The sequence below is a fragment of the Arachis stenosperma genome, chromosome 2 (assembly GCF_014773155.1).
Source record: "Arachis stenosperma cultivar V10309 chromosome 2, arast.V10309.gnm1.PFL2, whole genome shotgun sequence".
Lineage (NCBI taxonomy): Eukaryota > Viridiplantae > Streptophyta > Magnoliopsida > Fabales > Fabaceae > Arachis > Arachis stenosperma.
Window position 1 is genome coordinate 93,527,797 of NC_080378.1, and position 20,095 is coordinate 93,547,891.

Sequence of the window (20,095 nt, forward strand, 5' to 3'; positions counted from 1 at the left end):
GTAAATGAAATACGGTCGACATAACGACACGTGTATATTTCGTTTACACTATAAACGAAGTACGTGCAAAAAAACCCAAAGAGGTAATTCATTTACTGTGTAAACGAAATAGCAAAGGACAAATTCTCAGCGGCTATAAAAGGATGTGCAACCCATTGTATTCTTCACAACAAGTTCACTACTTCTCCTAAACCTTATTCTTTCCCAAACTAGACAAAATGTCTACTAGTAGCAGATATTTGGTTGTATGTGTGTATCCCAATTGTCTTATGAGAAATGGTGATAACGGGGTCGTGTTTGAGTGTGAAAATCCCGTTCTATTGTGTACACAGCGAGTTGCCTCGTTGTCGGAGTTGAAGAGTCTAATATTGAGAAACGTCAATCATCGTGGGAGAAAAGAGATTGGACGGGTAGGGTATAGGCTGCTAGCCCCGATAGAAAATGGAGTTTTCCGATTTCGTCTATTTTGGCTGTATGGCGACGAGCATGTGCGGCTGATGTTTGACATTCATGGTAGAATCATGGCCAAATAAGTGATGGAGTTCTCCGCAGAGGTTAGTGATGTTGGTGGCGATGGATCTGGGTAATCGGACTTTGTGCAGGATGATCCGCCTCTCGCACTGCTGCCTATCCGTGTTGCTAGTCAGTTGAATGACATGGACGTTGACAGTGAAGAATCTGATGAGGACTATGTAGCGGATAGCAACGACAGTGATTCGTCACAAGATTATGACAAGGAGGAGCTTGTGCCCGAGACTTTGGTGCAGCCATCACACTGGTATCTTTTGCCGGCCCCGCACCCAATTCCGGCGTTGACATCAGTGTCAATTCATTATCATACGTTGGACGTGGATGTGATGTAAGAGAAAAATTCAACTTTCAACACGGGTGAAGACGATTACAAGTTAGATGGGGGTCTGGAGTTCAGGGTGGGCCATAGATTCAAAAGCAGAAATGCAGTGCTGCAGGGGGTGAAGAATTACAGCATCGGTCAAAGTGTAAAGTACCGAGTGCTGAAGTTTGACCAATTAAAGTTCCCTGTCAGCCTCGCAACATGCAGGTCCCCCACGATCTCTGGCACCCCTGTCTCTCCGAGAAGGTCTCCGCGTATCCGGCCAAACCACCCTAGCCCGTCTGCGATGGTTAGGGACGTCTCAGGATAGGTCAAGGACATCCCTCGGCTGGCTAGCAGTAGGCTGGACGTCATCGGGTAAGTCCACTAGTCGAGGGTCATTAAGGACATGTGGCCCGGATAAGTGCCTTACACGATAATGCAACCTCCACCAATCCCAATACTCCCGGGTCAGACAGTAATCCATACAAGGCTGGATGGAAATCCGGTGTCACTCCTCGTGCCTTGCTCGCCACCGTTTGTACCACTCCTGATGCTTCGTAGGTGGTGCACGAAATTGTGATCACTACAACTTCGCACAACTAACCAGCAAGTGCACTGGGTCGTCCAAGTAATACCTTACGCGAGTAAGGGTCGATCCCACGGAGATTGTTGGTATGAAGCAAGCTATGGTCATCTTGTAAATCTCAGTCAGGCAGACTCAAATGGATATGGTGATATACGAATAAAGCATAAAAATAAAGATAGAGGTACTTATGTAATTCATTGGTAGGAACTTCAGACAAGCGTATGAAGATGCCTTCCCTTCCGTCTCTCTGCTTTCCTACTGTCTTCATCCAATCCTTCTTACTCCTTTCCATGGCAAGCTCGTGTAGGGTTTCACCGTTGTCAGTGGCTACCTCCCATCCTCGCAGTGAAAGCTAATGCTCACGCACTCTGTCACAGTACGGCCAATCACCGGTTGGTTCCCGCTCCTACTGGAATAGAATCCCTCTTTTGCGTCTGTCACTAACGCCCAGCAGGTTAGGAGTTTGAAGCACGTCACAGTCATTCAATCATTGAATCATACTCAGAATACCACAGACAAGGTTAGACCTTCCGGATTCTCTTGAATGCCGCCATCAGTTCTCGCCTATACCACGAAGATTCCGGTTAAAGAATCCAAGAGATATTCACTAAGCCTCGTATGCTTGTAGAACAAGAATGGTTGTCAGTCACCTTGTTCATGAGTGAGAATGATGATGAGTGTCACGGATCATCACATTCATCAAGTTGAAGAACAAGTGATATCTTGGACAAAGAACAAGCGGAATTGAATAGAAGAACAATAGTAATTGCATTAATACTCGAGGTACAGCAGAGCTCCACACCTTAATCTATGGTGTGTAGAAACTCCACCGTTGAAAATACATAAGAACAAGGTCTAGGCATGGCCGAATGGCCAGCCTCCCAAATGATCTAAGAACTAGATGTCCAGAGATGAAAATACAATAGAAAAAGGTCCTATATATAGAAAACTAGTAGCCTAGGGTGTACAGAGATGAGTAAATGACATAAAAATCCACTTCCGGGCCCACTTGGTGTGTGCTTGGGCTGAGCAATGAAGCATTTTCGTGTAGAGACTCTTCTTGGAGTTAAACGCCAGCTTTTATGCCAGTTTGGGCGTTTAACTCCCATTTAGGTGCCAGTTCCGGCGTTTAACGCTGGAATTTCTGTAGGTGACTTTGAGCGCCGGTTTGGGCCATTAAATCTTGGGCAAAGTATGGACTATCATATATTGCTGGAAAGCCCAGGATGTCTATTTTCCAACGCCGTTGAGAGCGCGCCAATTGGGCTTCTGTAGCTCCAGAAAATTTATTTCGAGTGCATGGAGGTCAGAATCCAACAGCATCTGTAGTCCTTTTGAGTCTCTGGATCAGATTTTTGCTCAGGTCCCTCAATTTCAGCCAGAAAATACCTGAAATCACAGAAAAACACACAAACTCATAGTAAAGTCCAGAAAAGTGAATTTTAACTAAAAACTAATAAAAATATAATAAAAACTAACTAAAAGATACTAAAAACATACTAAAAACAATGCCAAAAAGCGTACAAATTATCCGCTCATCACAACACCAAACTTAAATTGTTGCTTGTCCCCAAGCAACTGAAAATCAAATAAGATAAAAAGAAGAGAATATACTATAGACTCCAAACTATCAATGAAACTTAGCTCCAAATTAGATGAGCGGGACTAGTAGCTTTTTGCCTCCGAACAGTTTTGGCATCTCACTTTATCCCTTGAAATTCAGAATGATTGGCTTCTTTAGGAACTCAGAATCCAGATAGTGTTATTGATTCTCCTAGTTAAGTATGATGATTCTTGAACACAGCTACTTATTGAGTCTTGGCCGTGGCCCAAAGCACTCTGTCTTCCAGTATTACCACCGGATACATACATGCCACAGACACATAATTGGGTGAACCTTTTCAGATTGTGACTCAGCTTTGCTAGAGTCCCCAATTAGAGGTGTCCAGGGTTCTTAAGCACACTCTTTTTGCCTTGGATCACAACTTTATTTCTTTCTTTTTCTTTTCCTTTTTTTTTCTCCCCTTTTTTTCTTTTTCGTTTTTCTCTTTTTTTTTTTTTGTATTCACTGCTTTTTCTTGCTTCAAGAATCATTTTTATGATTTTTCAGATCCTCAGTAACATGTCTCCTTTTTCATCATTCTTTCAAGAGCCAACAATTTTAACATTCATGAACCACAAATTCAAAAGACATATGCACTGTTCAAGCATACATTCAGAGAACAAAAGTGTTGCCACCACATCAAACTAATTAAGCTAGTTTTAAAGATGAATTTGAAATCCTGTACTTCTTGTTCTTTTGTAATAAAAACAGTTTTCATTTAAGAAAGGTGATGGATTCATATTCATAGCTTTAAGGCATAGACACTAAGACACTAACGATCACAAGACACAAACATAGATAACATAAGCACTAAAATTCGAAAAACAGAAAAATAAAGAACAAGGAGATTAAAGAACGGGTCCACCTTAGTGATGGCGGCTCTTTCTTCTTCTTGAAGATCCTATGGAGTGCTTGAGCTCCTCAATGTCTCTTCCTTGTCTTTGTTGCTCCTCTCTTATGATCCTTTGATCTTCTCCAATGTCATGGAGGAGGATGGAATGTTCTTGGTGCTCCACCCTTAGTTGTCCCATGTTGGAACTCAATTCTCCTTGGGAGGTGTTTAGTTGCTCCCAATAGTCTTGTGGAGGAAAGTGCATCCCTTGAGGTATCTCAGGGATCTCATGATGAGAGGGGTCTCTTGTTTGCTCCATCTTTTTCTTAGTGATGGGCTTGAGGTCATGCCTTCTCAGTTGAACCGGCTTTGGATGCCATAAATGGTTATGGAAAAACAAAAAGCAATGCTTTTACCACACCAAACTTAAAAGGTTTGCTCATCCTCGAGCAAAAGAAGAAAGAAGAGAGTAGAAGAAGAAGAAATGGAGGAGAGGGAGATGGCTTTGTGGTTTGAATTTGGATGGTGAGGTAAGTGGGGTTTTATGGAGGTGAGTGGTGAAGAGAAAGATGGGATTTGATAGGTGAAGGGGTTTTGGGGAAGAGGTAATGAGGTGATTGGTGAATGGGGGAAGAAGAGAGAGAGTGGTGGTGGGGTTGGTGGGGATCCTGTGGGGTCCACAGATCCTTAGGTGTCAAGGAAAAGTCATCCCTGCACCAAATGGCATCAAAATTCACGTTTTGAGCCATTTCTGGCGTTAAACGCCGGGCTGGTGCCCATTCCTGGCATTTAACGCCAGGTTCTTGCCCTTTCCTGGCGTTTAACGCCAGTCTGGTGCCCCTGTCTGGCGTTAAACGCCCAGAATGGTGCCAGACTGGGCGTTAAACGCCCAACTGCTAGCCTCACTGGCGTTTAAACGCCAGTGAGTTCTTCCTCCAGGGTGTGCTGTTTTTCTTCCTGTTTTTCATTCTATTTTTGCTTTTTCAATGGATTTTGTGACTTCTTATGATCATCAACCTACAAAAAACATAAAATAACAAAAGAAAACATATAGAATATAATCATTGGGTTGCCTCCCAACAAGCGCTTCTTTAATGTCAGTAGCTTGACAGAGGGCTCTCATGGAGCCTCACAGATACTCAGAGCAATGTTGGAACCTCCCAACACCAAACTTAGAGTTTGAATGTGGGGGTTCAACACCAAACTTAGAGTTTGGTTGTGGCCTCCCAACACCAAACTTAGAGTTTGACTGTGGGGGCTCTGTTTGTCTCTGATTTGAGAGAAGCTCTTCATGCTTCCTCTCCATGGTGACAGAGGGATATCCTTGTGCCTTGAACACAAAGGATTCTTCATTCACTTGAATGATCAGTTCACCTCCATCAACATCAATCACAGCCTTTGCTGTGGCTAGGAAGGGTCTGCCAAGGATGATGGATTCATCCATGCACTTCCCAGTCTCTAGGACTATGAAATCAGTAGGGATGTAATGGTCTTCAACTTTTACCAAAACATTCTCTACAAGTCCATGAGCTTGTTTTCTTGAGTTGTCTGCCATCTCTAGTGAGATTCTTGCAGCTTGCACCTCAAAGATCCCTAGCTTCTCCATTACAGAGAGAGGCATGAGGTTTACACTTGACCCTAAGTCACACAGAGCCTTCTTGAAGGTCATGGTGCCTATGGTACAAAGTATTGAAAACTTCCCAGGATCTTGTCTCTTTTGAGGTAATTTCTGCCTAGACAAGTTATCCAGTTCTTTGGTGAGCAAAGGAGGTTCATCGTCCCAAGTCTCATTTCCAAATAACTTGTCATTTAGCTTCATGATTGCTCCAAGGTATTTAGCAACTTGCTCTTCAGTGACATACTCATCCTCTTCAGAGGAAGAATACTCATCAGAGCTCATGAAAGGCAGAAGTAGGTCCAATGGAATCTCTATGGTCTCATTTTGAGCCTCAGATTCCCATGGTTCCTCATTGGGGAACTCAGAGGAGGTTGATGCATGCCCATTGAGGCTTTCCTCAGTGGCGTCCACCTCCTCTATTTCCTCTCCATATTCGGCCATGGTTATGGCTTTGCACTCTCCTTTTGGATTTTCTTTTGTATTGCTTGGAAGAGTACTTGGAGGGAGTTCAGTAATTTTCTTGCTCAGCTGTCCCACTTGTGCTTCCAAATTCCTAATGGAAGACCTTGTTTCAGTCATGAAACTTTGAGTGGTTTTGATTAGATCAGAGACCATGGTTGCTAAGTCAGAGGGGTTCTGCTTAGAATTCTCTGTCTGTTGCTGAGAAGATGATGGAAAAGGCTTGCCATTGCTAAACCTGTTTCTTCTACCATTATTGTTGTTGAAACCTTGTTGAGGTTTCTCTTGATTCTTCCATGAGAAATTTGGGTGATTTCTCCATGAAGAATTATAGGTGTTTCCATAGGGTTCTCCTAGGTAATTCACCTCTTCCATTGAAGGGTTCTCAGGATCATAAGCTTCTTCTTCAGATGAAGCATCCTTAGTACTGCTTGGTGCATTTTGCATTCCAGACAGACTTTGAGAAATCAAATTGACTTGTTGAGTCAATATTTTATTCTGAGCCAATATGGTATTCAGAGTATCAATCTCAAGAACTCCTTTCTTCTGACTAGTCCCATTGTTCACAGGATTCCTTTCAGAAGTGTACATGAATTGGTTATTTGCAACCATTTCAATTAGTTCTTGAGCTTCTGTAGGCGTCTTCTTCAGATGAAGAGATCCTCCAGCAGAGCTATCCAAAGACATCTTGGATAGTTCAGAGAGACCATCATAGAAAATACCTATGATGCTCCATTCAGAAAGCATGTCTGAGGGACATTTTCTGATTAATTGTTTGTATCTTTCCCAAGCTTCATAGAGGGATTCTCCATCCTTCTGTCTGAAGGTCTGGACTTCCACTCTAAGCTTACTCAATTTTTGAGGTGGAAAGAATTTTGCCAAGAAGGCATTGACTAGCTTTTCCCAAGAGTCCAGGCTTTCTTTAGGTTGAGAGTCCAACCATATTCTAGCTCTGTCTCTTACAACAAAAGGGAATAGCATCAGTCTGTAGACCTCAGGGTCAACCCCATTAGTCTTGACTGTGTCACAGATTTGCAAGAACTCAGCTAAGAACTGATGAGGATCTTCCAATGGAAGTCCATGGAACTTGCAATTCTGTTACATTAGAGAAACTAATTGAGGCTTAAGCTCAAAGTTGTTTGCTCCAATGGCAGGGATAGAGATGCTTCTCCCATAGAAGTCGGGAGTAGGTGCAGTAAAGTCACCAAGCACCTTCCTTACATTGTTGGCATTGTTGTTGTTTTCGGCTGCCATAGGTTCTTCTTCTTTGAAGAATTCGGTCAGGTCCTCAACAGAGAGTTGTGCCTTAGCTTCTCTTAGCTTTCGCTTCAAGGTCCTTTCAGGTTCAGGGTCAGCTTTAACAAGAATGCCTTTGTCTTTGTTCCTGCTCATATAAAAGAGAAGAGAACAAGAAAATATGGAATCCTCTATGTCACAGTATAGAGATTCCTTGAGGTGTCAGAGGAAGAAAAATGGAAGACAGAGGTAGAAAATTCGAACTTATCAAAGAAGATGGAGTTCGAATTTTGCATTAAGGAATAGTGTTAGTCCATAAATAGAAGGATGTGAGAAGAAAGGAAGTAATTTTCGAAAATTTAAAAAGATTTTGAAAACATTTTGAAAAACACTTAATTGATTTTCGAAAACAAAAGTGGGAAAGAAGTAAAGTGATTTTTGAAAAAGATTTTGAAATTAGAAATCAACAAGATTTGATTGAAAATTATTTTGAAAAAAGATATGGTTAAGAAGATATGATTGGTTTTAAAAAGATGTGATTGAAAAGATATGATTTGAAAACAATTTTAAAAAGATTTGGAAAAACATTTTAAAAAGATATGATTTGAAAACAATTTTAAAAGATATGATTTTAAAAATTAATGACTTGCCTAACAAGAAAAGATATGATTCAAACATAAAACCTTCCTCAACAGAAAAGGCAAAAAATGTTCAATCAAATCATTAATTGTTAGTAAGTATCTTTGAAAAAGGAAAGAAATTGATTTTGAAAACATTTGATTGAAAAGATATGATTTGAAAAAGATTTGATTTTGAAAAACTTTGAAAACTTGAAAAAAAATTGATTTTGAAAACAAAATCTTCCCCCTAGCACCATCCTGGCGTTAAACGCCCAGAATGGTGCACATTCTGGCGTTTAACGCCCAAACTACTACCCTTTTGGGCGTTAAACGCCCAACCAGGTACCCTGGCTGGCGTTTAAACGCCAGTCTGTCTTCTTCACTGGGCATTTTCGAATGCTCAGCTTTTTCTGTATAATTCTTCTGCTGTATGTTCTGAATCTTCAATTTTCTGTATTATTGACTTGAAAAGACACAAATTAAAAATATTTTTGGATTTTTTTTTATAATGAGGAAAAATCAAAATGCAACTAAAATCAAATAATAATGCATGCAAGACACCAAACTTAGCAGTTTGTATACTACTGACACTAACAACATGAGAATGCATATGAGAAACACAAAACACTCAAGTCAATAGAATTCAAAGATCAAAACAAGAAAATCATCAAGACAACTTGAAGATTAATGAAGACACATGCATGAATGCAGTAAGAACATGCAATTGACACTAAACTTAAGATGAGACTCTAGACTCATACAAGAAACATAAAATATTTTTGGTTTTTATGATTTTGTAAATTTTTTGTATTTTTTCGAAAATTATATGAAAAAGAAAATAAAGGTATCAAAATTCTTAATGAGAATTCCAGGAATCATGCAATGTTAGTCTAAAGCTTTAGTCTAAAGGAATTAGACATAGCTAGCTAAGCTTCAGCAGAACATTGCATTCAAGAGCTAAATTGATGATGATCAATCAGCTTTGGTGATGATAAGAACATCACCTTGAAACACTAGAATTCATTCTTAAGAACTCTGAAGAAAAATAATACCTAATCTAAGCAACAAGATGAACCGTCAGTTGTCCATACACAAACAATCCCTGGCAACGGCGCCAAAAACTTGGTGCACGAAATTGTGATCACTACAACTTCGCACAACTAACCAGCAAGTGCACTGGGTCGTCCAAGTAATACCTTACGCGAGTAAGGGTCGATCCCACGGAGATTGTTGGTATGAAGCAAGCTATGGTCACCTTGTAAATCTCAGTCAGGCAGACTCAAATGGATATGGTGATATACGAATAAAGCATAAAGATAAAGATAGAGGTACTTATGTAATTCATTGGTAGGAACTTCAGACAAGCGTATGAAGATGCCTTCCCTTCCGTCTCTCTGCTTTCCTACTGTCTTCATCCAATCCTTCTTACTCCTTTCCATGGCAAGCTCGTGTAGGGTTTCACCGTTGTCAGTGGCTACCTCCCATCCTCGCAGTGAAAGCTAATGCTCACGCACTCTGTCACAGTACGGCCAATCACCGGTTGGTTCCCGCTCCTACTGGAATAGAATCCCTCTTTTGCGTCTGTCACTAACGCCCAGCAGGTTAGGAGTTTGAAGCACGTCATAGTCATTCAATCATTGAATCCTACTCAGAATACCACAGACAAGGTTAGACCTTCCGGATTCTCTTGAATGCCGCCATCAGTTCTCGCCTATACCACGAAGATTCCGGTTAAAGAATCCAAGAGATATTCACTAAGCCTCGTATGCTTGTAGAACAAGAATGGTTGTCAGTCACCTTGTTCATGAGTGAGAATGATGATGAGTGTCACGGATCATCACATTCATCAAGTTGAAGAACAAGTGATATCTTGGACAAAGAACAAGCGGAATTGAATAGAAGAACAATAGTAATTGCATTAATACTCGAGGTACAGCAGAGCTCCACACCTTAATCTATGGTGTGTAGAAACTCCACCGTTGAAAATACATAAGAACAAGGTCTAGGCATGGCCGAATGGCCAGCCTCCCAAATGATCTAAGAACTAGATGTCCAGAGATGAAAATACAATAGAAAAAGGTCCTATATATAGAAAACTAGTAGCCTAGGGTGTACAGAGATGAGTAAATGACATAAAAATCCACTTCCGGGCCCACTTGGTGTGTGCTTGGGCTGAGCAATGAAGCATTTTCGTGTAGAGACTCTTCTTGGAGTTAAACACCAGCTTTTATGCCAGTTTGGGCGTTTAACTCCCATTTAGGTGCCAGTTCCGGCGTTTAACGCTGGAATTTCTGTAGGTGACTTTGAGCGCCGGTTTGGGCCATCAAATCTTGGGCAAAGTATGAACTATCATATATTGCTGGAAAGCCCAGGATGTCTACTTTCCAACGCCGTTGAGAGCGCGTCAATTGGGCTTCTGTAGCTCCAGAAAATTTATTTCGAGTGCAGGGAGGTCAGAATCCAACAGCATCTGTAGTCCTTTTGAGTCTCTGGATCAGATTTTTGCTCAGGTCCCTCAATTTCAGCCAGAAAATACCTGAAATCACAGAAAAACACACAAACTCATAGTAAAGTCCAGAAAAGTGAATTTTAACTAAAAACTAATAAAAATATAATAAAAACTAACTAAAAGATACTAAAAACATACTAAAAACAATGCCAAAAAGCGTACAAATTATCCGCTCATCAGTAGGCCACCAAACGTCCTTACCCTTGCCGGTGGTAGTTAGAAACCGCTCGCGTTGACCGGCACTCCTGGAACAGGCTGCTCGCCATTGAACTGGCACTTAACCCTGTCAACCTGATAAAACTCCACAATGTTGAAGCAGACGAGGGGAACAACAGACATCCAAGTTCCCCACTCTGCCTCCTCCCTCAGCCACAAAGGACACATACCCTGAAAGACAGGATCGTTGTACGGGTCCATACGAACTGCAAATTAAAGAAGTGCACTACATATTAGTATCGGCATTTGTTTAAATGTTTTAAGTTAGCAACAGTTAACATCATACATCCAGTAACTCGCTTACCTCATCCCACAGGACCCTATCCAAATTCTGACGCCATCGCAGGACTCTCTGCTGGTCGTGATCCCTAGTCTGCTGATCAAGGCCGATCAACCTGTGGACAACACCAAGTATAACCAGTAATACATTAGTTGCCAATGTAAATCAAAGTGCGAAAATAGATAACAAACGTAGCTAAAATAACGTGATATATACCTTGCAGCTATAGTGTATGTGTAGACTGCTCGATCAGGTGGACACCATCTAGGGAACCTCTAGTAGATCCAAGACACCAACAGAGGAGTTTACTTTGCGATGTCTGTGGTCCGGCGGTGGGCTGCACTACATGGGGAATGGTACGTTCATGCCAGCACTACGGAATCCCATGACAAGGAACGACACCTCTCAAAATCTTCTAGAAGCGGGAGCCACCGGAGATGCACAGTATTGTTCGACTTATCAAGCAGTAGGTAGCCCCCGATCATCAACATGATATAGCACCTCGCATACTGTCGCAAGGTGTCTGGATCGGAGGTATCCGGTGGCATCTGTCAGAGCCGATCTCGCAACCATGTCAACTTCAACGAGAAAGCCTCTCTCCTCTGAGCTCCCTGCTGGACTACTGTAGGTGGCCTGGATCCCAGTAGACGCTCGACCAACTCCTAAGCCCCGGTGTGGTACCAGGTCTGGAAGTCATGGAAGCAACCACCAACAGGATCATCGTCTGCGTGCAACTCGAGATGGTAAGCGACGTTTTGGAGTGTGATCGTGCACTCACCCCAAGGCATATGAAAGGTGTGAATCTCTGGACGCCATCGTTCGACAAACGCTATGATCATCGAGTTGTTGAAGACAAAGTCCCTCAATAACACTACATCGCCGAATCCAACTAACTCTTTTAATAGATAATATTTTATAAAACAATCACTAAATGTTTATTTTACTCTCTATATTTATTAGGATTAGAATTATTTCTTATAAAAAAAATTAGCAAAACTCCCTTTTCAGAATCTTAAAAAAAGGCTAATTTTCTTTACATATTATTTTATTTTTGGTGAATCACTTAAATATGAACTGATATGGTGTTTAACAAACTTTTAGAGGTGTATGTGTACAAACAATGTGCGAGGGGCATATTGTACGAAAATATAATCCACAAAAAATGTTATCAATAAGATAATTTTTAAATAATTTAAAAATATAACAAAAATAATTAATAAATATTATATTTTTTATAAATAATAAAAAAATTTCGTATTTACCAAACGACTTATTTATTTGATTTGAATTTTGTATCAATATTTAAATAAATATTTAAAAAATACATAAAAAAATTAGAAATTAAATTTAATCTCTAGATTTTTTTTTAAAATTTGCTCATTCACAATAAAAAAATAAAAAATTACTTGACGTAAAAAGTCACCAAATTTTAAAAATAAACAAATTTTATTTTTCTTACAAAAAATTGTATGAAAATCTTATTTTTAAAAAATATATTTAACATCTAATCTTTTTTATCGTAATTTTAAATTTTTTAAACACTTATTTGCCATTACTATTTTTTGAATTTTTTTTGTTAACTATGTGAATTTTTGGGTATCATTTTAACAATTTATTCTTTTTATTTGTAAAAGTATAATCCGTCGGGAATGTATTATCAATCCATCGGAAGCATATTTTTGGGATAACTATTTTTGCATTTGTAAAAGTACAATATACAGAGAGTAACACGTTCGGTTGAATATCATGTAGAGAAAAAAAAAATTAACCGTCCTAACAATTATTCTAAAAGAGAATGAGATTTTTAATAAAAAAAAAATTATTTCCGTCCTTGAATTTTATGTCAGTGAGATTAATTAGTCTTTTTATTAATATAATATTTTTTTGGGTTAATGAAACATTACGTTAAATTATTAATTTGTTCCAATTATCTGTTAAGTGTTAATTAGAATTAATAATTTTTTTTTGTTATGAATATCATTGTCTTTTAAAAATAATTATTTGAAACTATTTATGTAAACTCCGGTTAAATTAGTAGATAATTAGTCAATAAATTAGTTTTTAATAAAGAAGATTAGAAATGTGAAAATTATATTAAATTAGGATAGAGCTCGTCGAAACGAGAATTTTGACACCAATTTCGAAGAAAACGGTCCAAGATTGGACCGAACGAGTCGAACAGGTTGAACCGGACCGTCGGTTCAACCAGACCAACACATTAAAAGAAGCCGAATTCCTTTCTCTCCCTCATTTGGATGCAGCAGCGTGAAACACTCCAGGGAGGGGAGAAAGCTTCCGTAACCTTACGGTAAACTTCCGATCCCCGTAACTTCTCCGTTCGAGCTCCAATCGCCGCACTGTTTGCGGCCATGCGTTCACCGCGTCGAGCTCTACATTTTTACCGGAACAATTTCATAAGTAACTCATTATTTTACACTCAGCCTTCATTTCCCCTAATTTTCAAATTTTAAGTGGGAATGTTGAATTTCTTTGATTTCTGATGTTTTAGGATCCAATTAGCTTGAGGAAAACGTTCACTCTTGCTTATGTGAAGTTTGGGTAAGGTGAGGATACGATAATTCTATTTTATTTTCTTTGAATTTGAGCTTTGAGTATTAAATTGGATATATATGTGTTATAAATGTGTATTAGGTTGTGAATAAATAATTGGAGCTTGAAATTGTGAATATTGGAACTTGGAGGAAGCTGATTAGTTGAATTTTGAAGGGGCTGCCTTGGTTTTAAATAATTTGCTTTGGTCGTTACGTGGAAATCGGCCAAGATATGGTTTAGGTTTCTTGCATTTAATATATAATGTTCTGTGAAAACTTAGGCTAGATGACCATAGGATGAGTTGGAATGCAGGTGTATATTTAATGTTTAGTAATTTGTCGATGAATATATTTGGTTGAAGTTTATTGAATAATTAGTTATTAATTTTGGATGGTGAATGTTGTTATGTTAATTTGGAGAGAATTATGGTTGAATGTTATTGTTGATGAACATGGTTGGTTTGGTGCTTGTTGATTAACTAATAATTTGGTGAATTATTGATTTGAGGTATTTTGTGTTAGAAGCCTAGGATTAGTGAACTATGATCCTTAGTTGAATTTTGGTTGTTGGATTTGAATATTATATGAGTATAATTGTTGATCTGAGGTAGATTTATTGTGGTGACTGTTATGATGATGAGGAAGGGTATGTTGAATTGAAAAGAAAGCAGGTTTGGACCCGAAAAGGGTGGCAAAGTCCGAGTTTTAGAGGAGATGCTGCCGAAATTTTATAAAAAAAAATTAGAGATTTTGTTTATATGATTATTTAAAAAAGATTTAGATTCAAGGGTTATATGATTTGATTTAGAGTTATTAAGAAAATGAGCATGTTCTAAGTTTGATTTATTTAGAAAAGAATGAATTATGTTTTGAATTGGAACTATTGATGGACAGAATGGGAGGCGTGATAATGAAGGATAATGATTGAATATGATTGACGTATAATGATAAATGAAATGCGATTGAGAATGATGTGGATGTTGATGAATTATAATTGAATTATTTATATGGCTTATGAATTTGAATGATCTGAGATACGAGATTCCCTGGATCAAATGTCGTGGCTTGCCACCACGTGTACCAGGTTGAAAACTCAATACTCTGTTGACCCTACGACGTAAGTGTGACCGGGCACTATATAAATTTCCGGGAATGTTACCCCCATTGAGCAATATTGATTATTTGAGAAAAATCTATGCATAGACTCTTGGGGATGCACGTCGGGGGACAGTCTAAGGACAATTCAGACTTGTCGGGTTGGCTGGATAACCGACAGATGAGCCTCATCAGTCATAGGACAGGCATGCATCATATGCATATTACTTGAATTACTTGCTTGTGTATTAACTGGGTGTGCCTAAATGTACTTGCTATGTTAAATGTATATTTGTTATCTGTAGTACTTGTAACCTTCTTGTGCTTGCCTTTGTCTGTTTAATTGTCTGTGAAAATGCATGATGGAGTTGGAGGTAAGGAGGAATGGCAGAATGGGATTTAGATTTAAGGTTAAGTTAAGTTAAGTTTAAATATCCTTAGTAAACTACCTTTTATGGCTTCTATTTAATACTTTAAGCTCTATAATCTGAGTGTCGGCGTTCTAGGATTGCCTTTGGCATTCCTAGGACCTTATATATTATGTGTGTGGCACCTTTACCATACTGAGAACCTCCGGTTCTCATTCCATACTATGTTGTTATTTTTCAGATGCAGGTCGAGAGGCATCTCGTTAGGCGTCTGGACCCTTGAAGCGGAGTGGTTACAGGGTTATTTTGTTATGCTATGATGTGTATATGTGTACTTGATTTTCTCTCCGCATAACTTGTTCTTTTGATCCTCCTAGAGGTTTATGGAGAGGCAGGATTGTGTATATGTACTTTTGGGTTTTGGATATGTATGTATATATATATGTAAATATTCTCCGGCCAGTCTTGACTTCGAAGGCTGAGTTAGGAGCTTGTTATTTTGTATCTTTGGCATTCTGTTCCTACTTCTGTTATCATATGTTTAACAGTTACGGTTTCCTTAGCACGCAGGTTAACCCGTTCCTTGAGCGTTGCGCTTTTATTTTGCGATTTTGTTTCCTCTTTTCTTCAAGGCTCCTAGCATATTATAATTCTTCTGCTATTATATGTACTCATTTTATTTTAAATGTCGTAATACCATACCACCTCTGTTTTACGGCTTAAGCGTAAAGCTTAGTGTAGTAGGGTGTTACATTATGGTATCAGAGCAGTTCGTTCCTATTGAGCCTGAAAGACGGACTGATTGTACTTCTGTGCATTCTCTGTATATGTGTTTATGTGCTATTAGGATATCTGACTGATATATATGGCATAAATGTCTGTGAGCATGCATTTGGAACTTAAAGCATTAGACCTGCGATATTGAGACTGATCAACTTAATATCACTTGTTTAGTGTGTATAGGGACCAGATGTCGACTCACGGACGCGGTCGCGGGCGAGGTTGAGGTAGGACAGGCACGGTTACTCCTGCTCCCATAGGGACTGATCCAGTAGACTTTATGGCTGTCCTAGGAAATATGGCCGCAGCTATGCAGGCAACAGCTGAGGCACTGGGTAATTAGATAAATCAGGGTAATCATGGGAACAATAATGATGAGAACGGTCCTATGACACTTGCAACGTTTCTGAAAGTTCACCCTCCGACTTTTAGGGGATCCTCAAATCCCACTGATGCAGATAATTGGATCCAGGCTATGGAACGGGCATTGCAGGCCCAACAGGTTCCTGAGGAGCAATGGGTTGAATTTGGAACTTATCAGCTGCAAGGTGAGGCTCAGTATTGGTGGCAGGGAACACAACGTATCCTGCAGCCTAATGGTGCTACGATTCCTTGGGAGATTTTCTGGACAGAATTCTATAAGAAATACTTTCCTAATTCAGCTAGAAATGCCAAGGAACTTGAATTAATGCAGTTAAAACAGGGACAGATGACTGTTGCTGAGTATACTAGTAAGTTTGAGGAGTTGTGTCGCTTTTCTCGTATCTGTCAAGGGGCACCAGAAGATTTTGTCGAATGGAAGTGTATTAAGTGTGAGGGAGGCCTTCGAAGTGATATTCTGAGTTTTGTTGCCCCAATGAAGATCAGGGTGTTTTCTGAATTGGTGAATAAGAGTAGAGTGGCTGAAGATTGTGTGAGGAAGGCAGCAGCAGAGAAAGAAAGTTTGAGAGTGCCTTTTCAGAGACCTTCAGGAAGGAACTTTGCTCCGAGAGGTAGGAATTTCAAGCGTGGAGGCTCTGTTCCACAGCAGACTCAGGGTCAAGGTAATTACAGAAGGCTGAATACCAATGTTAATCAGGGAAGAAGGTTTGGAAAGCAGCCACAGCAGGATCTGAATTGTCAGAAGTGCAGAAAGTATCATCCTGGAGTTCCGTGCAAATTAGGACTTGGAGTATGCTATTCCTGTGGACAGCCCGGGCATATAGCCAGTAATTGCTCGGAGAAGAAGAAGTATGAGACTGGTAGGGTGCAGCAGCCAGGGAGAGTATACACCACTTCTACCATAGGTGCTGAGGGGTCTGAGACACTGATTAGAGGTAATTGTGAAATGGCTAGTAAAATCTTAAATGCTTTATTTGATTCAGGAGCACGTCATTCATTTATTGCATTTGAAAAGGCCCATGAATTAGGATTGAGAATGGTGGTTTTAGGTTATGATTTGAAAGTATATAATGCTACTTATGAAGCTATGGTGACTAGGATAGGATGTCCATGAGTTCCCTTTTGAGTACAGCAATGTGAATTTGTGCATGATTTGATTTGTTTGCCTATGACTGGTCTTGATCTCATTTTGGGATTGGATTGGTTATCCAAGAATCATGTTTTGCTTGATTGTTCTGAGAAGTCAGTACAGTTTATGCCGGAAGGGTTAGAAGCACCGGTTGTGGTGAATAGTTACTATTTAAATTCTATGATAGTAAACTGTTCAGGAACTGAATGTCAGGGTATTATGTTATTAACTGCGGGAGTATCAGGTGATGATAAGAGTTTAAAGCAGATTCCAGTTGTATGTGAATTTCCAGACGTGTTTCCGGATGATATTAATGAATTTCTACCTAACCGGAAAGTTGAATTCGCAATTGAGTTGGTGCTTGGGGCCGGTCCGATTTCGATTACTCCTTACAGGATGTCACCTTTAGAAATGGCCGAATTGAAAGATCAGCTGAAAGATTTGTTGGGTAAGCATTTTATCCGACCAAGTGTTTCTCCGTGGGGAGCGCCAGAGTTACTGGTAAAGAAGAAGGATGGGAGTATGCGGTTATGTGTCGACTATCGGCAGTTGAATAAAATCACTGTGAAGAATAAATATCCGTTGCCTAGAATCAATGATCTAATGGATCAGTTACAGGGTGCCGGTGTGTTTTCTAAGATTGATCTGCGATCCGGTTATCATCAGATAAGGGTTAGAGACGAGGATATTCCGAAAATCGCTTTCAGGACCCGTTATGGTCATTATGAGTATACAGTGATGTCTTTCGGGTTAACTAATGCCCCTGCAGTATTTATGAATTATATGAACAGGATTTTCCGACCGTATTTGGACAAGTTTGTTATTGTCTTTATTGATGACATTCTTATTTATTCTAAGTCTGAAGAGGAACATGCTGAACACTTGCGAACTATGCTGCAAATTCTGAGAGACAGGAAGTTGTACGCTAAGTTATCTAAATGCGAGTTCTGGAAGAGTGAGGTGAAGTTTCTCGGCCACATGGTGAGTAAGCAAGGAATAGCTGTGGATCCTGCTAAGGTGGAAGCAGTGATGAATTGGGAGCAACCAACTTCAATGACAGAGATCAGGAGTTTTCTAGGTTTGGCAGGGTATTATCGATGATTCATTAAGGGATTTTCACAGCTCGCCTTACCTTTAACTAAGTTGACTAGGAAGGATACGCCTTTTATCTGGACTCCAAAGTGTGAAGAGAGCTTCCAAGCATTGAAGCACAGATTGACTACTGCACCCGTGTTAGTATTGCCTGAACCAAGTGAACCGTTTGAAGTGTACTATGATGCATCTCTGAAGGGTTTGGGGTGCATTCTGATGCAGCACCAGAATGTTGTAGCATATGCCTCACGGCAGTTAAGGCCGCATGAGATGAACTACCCGACACATGATTTGAAACTTGCTGTTGTTGTGTTTGCTTTAAAGATTTAGAGGCACTATCCCTATGGCGTTAAGTTTCATGTCTTCTCAGACCATAAGAGTTTGAAGTATCTTTTTGAGCAGAAAGAGTTGAATATGCGTCAGAGGAGGTGGATGGAGCTTCAGAAAGATTATGATTTTGAATTGAATTATCATCCAGGAAAGCGAATATTGTGGCGGACGCCTTGAGTCGAAAATCTTTATATGCAGCTTGGATGATGCTACAGGAGGAAGAGTTACTGAAGGCATTTCAAGGTTTGAATTTGGGAATTAGAGAAGAATCTGAAATTTTGTGTTTGAGTCAGTTGCAAATTTCAAGTGATTTTAAATCAAAACTTCTGAAGGCTCATCGAGACAGTGAAGCGTTACGTAAGGTATTACCAGCAGTTGAACAGGGAAAACAGTGGAGAGTGTCAGAAGGTCAGGATGGTTTATGGAGGTTCAAGAACCGGATTATTGTGCCTAATGTTGGAGACCTGCGACAAAGTATCTTGAAGGAAGCTCATAAGAGTGGGTTCTCAATTCATCCAGGGAGTACTAAAATGTATCAGGATCTGAAAATGATGTTCTAGTGGCCAGGTATGAAGAATGATGTGGCATTGCATGTATCTAAATGTTTAACGTGTCAGAAGGTTAAGATTGAGCATCAGAGACCATCAGGAACCCTTCAGCCTTTGGAGATTCCACAATGGAAATGGGAAAGTATTGCAATGGATTTTGTGATAGGTTTGCCTAGAACCCGATCTGGTTATGACGCTATCTGGGTGGTTGTGGATCGACTGACGAAATTAGCTCATTTTCTTCCTATCCGAATAAGTTGCACAATGGAGGAATTGGCTCGAATGTATATCAAAGAGATTGTCAGGTTACATGGTGTGCCCTCTACTATTATATCTAATAGGGATCCTTGCTTTACATCAAGATTCTGGGGAGCTTTTCAGCGTGCATTTGGGACTCAATTAAGTTTGAGTACTGCGTATCACCCTCAGACAGGTGGTCAGTCAGAGAGAACTATTCAGACCTTGGAGGATATGCTAAGGGCTTGTGTTTTGGACCAGCCAGCGAGCTGGGATCGGTATATGCCATTAATAGAATTTGCTTATAATAATAGCGATCATGCGAGCATTGGAATGGCTCCATATGAGGCTCTGTATGGCAAGAAATGTCAATCTCCATTGTGTTGGTATGAAACTGGAGAAAGAAGTTTGTTAGGGCCTGAGATGATAGCTGAAACTACTGAACAGATAAAGAATATTCGTAGTCGAATGCTTATAGCCCAAAGCCGCCAGAAAAGCTATGTTGATCAAAGGCGAAAGCCTTTGGAATTCGAAGAAGGAGAACATATCTTTTTGAAAGTTACACCAACCACTGGAGTGGGAAGATCTATTAAGACTAAGAAACTGAATCCCCGTTATATTGGACCCTTTGAGATTCTGAAGAGGATTGGGCCAATGGCGTATAGAATTGCCTTACCGCCATATCTTTCGAATTTGCACGACGTATTTCATGTGTCTCAGCTTAGGAAGTACACTCCTGACGCAAGTCATATTCTAGAACCAGAACCAATCCAAATGAGAGAAGATCTA

The 20,095-nt window shown here is 39.8% G+C and overlaps 1 protein-coding gene, 1 long non-coding RNA gene and 1 other non-coding gene across 3 annotated transcripts; all 3 read left to right on the forward strand.

Moving 5' to 3' along the window:
• Positions 1–6,674: 6,674 nt before the first annotated feature.
• Positions 6,675–6,782, forward strand: LOC130964106 (small nucleolar RNA R71). Its single transcript, XR_009080214.1, has one exon. It is a non-coding gene; the product is annotated as a small nucleolar RNA R71 (small nucleolar RNA).
• Positions 6,783–13,054: 6,272 nt separating this feature from the next.
• On the forward strand, positions 13,055–15,259 carry LOC130957912 (uncharacterized). The gene is made up of 3 exons (XR_009077300.1): positions 13,055–13,212; positions 13,304–13,358; positions 15,051–15,259. It is a non-coding gene; the product is annotated as an uncharacterized LOC130957912 (long non-coding RNA).
• A 718-nt stretch (positions 15,260–15,977) lies between these two features.
• LOC130963173 (uncharacterized) lies at positions 15,978–17,084 on the forward strand. Its single transcript, XM_057889320.1, has one exon. It carries the CDS (start codon positions 15,978–15,980, stop codon positions 17,082–17,084), a length of 1,107 nt encoding a protein of 368 aa, XP_057745303.1.
• The last annotated feature ends 3,011 nt before the right edge of the window (positions 17,085–20,095 follow it).

Bases quoted from the DNA above. Each gene is read 5' to 3' on its own strand.
- LOC130963173 (XM_057889320.1), top strand. From the start codon at position 15,978: ATGACACTTGCAACGTTTCTGAAAGTTCACCCTCCGACTTTTAGGGGA.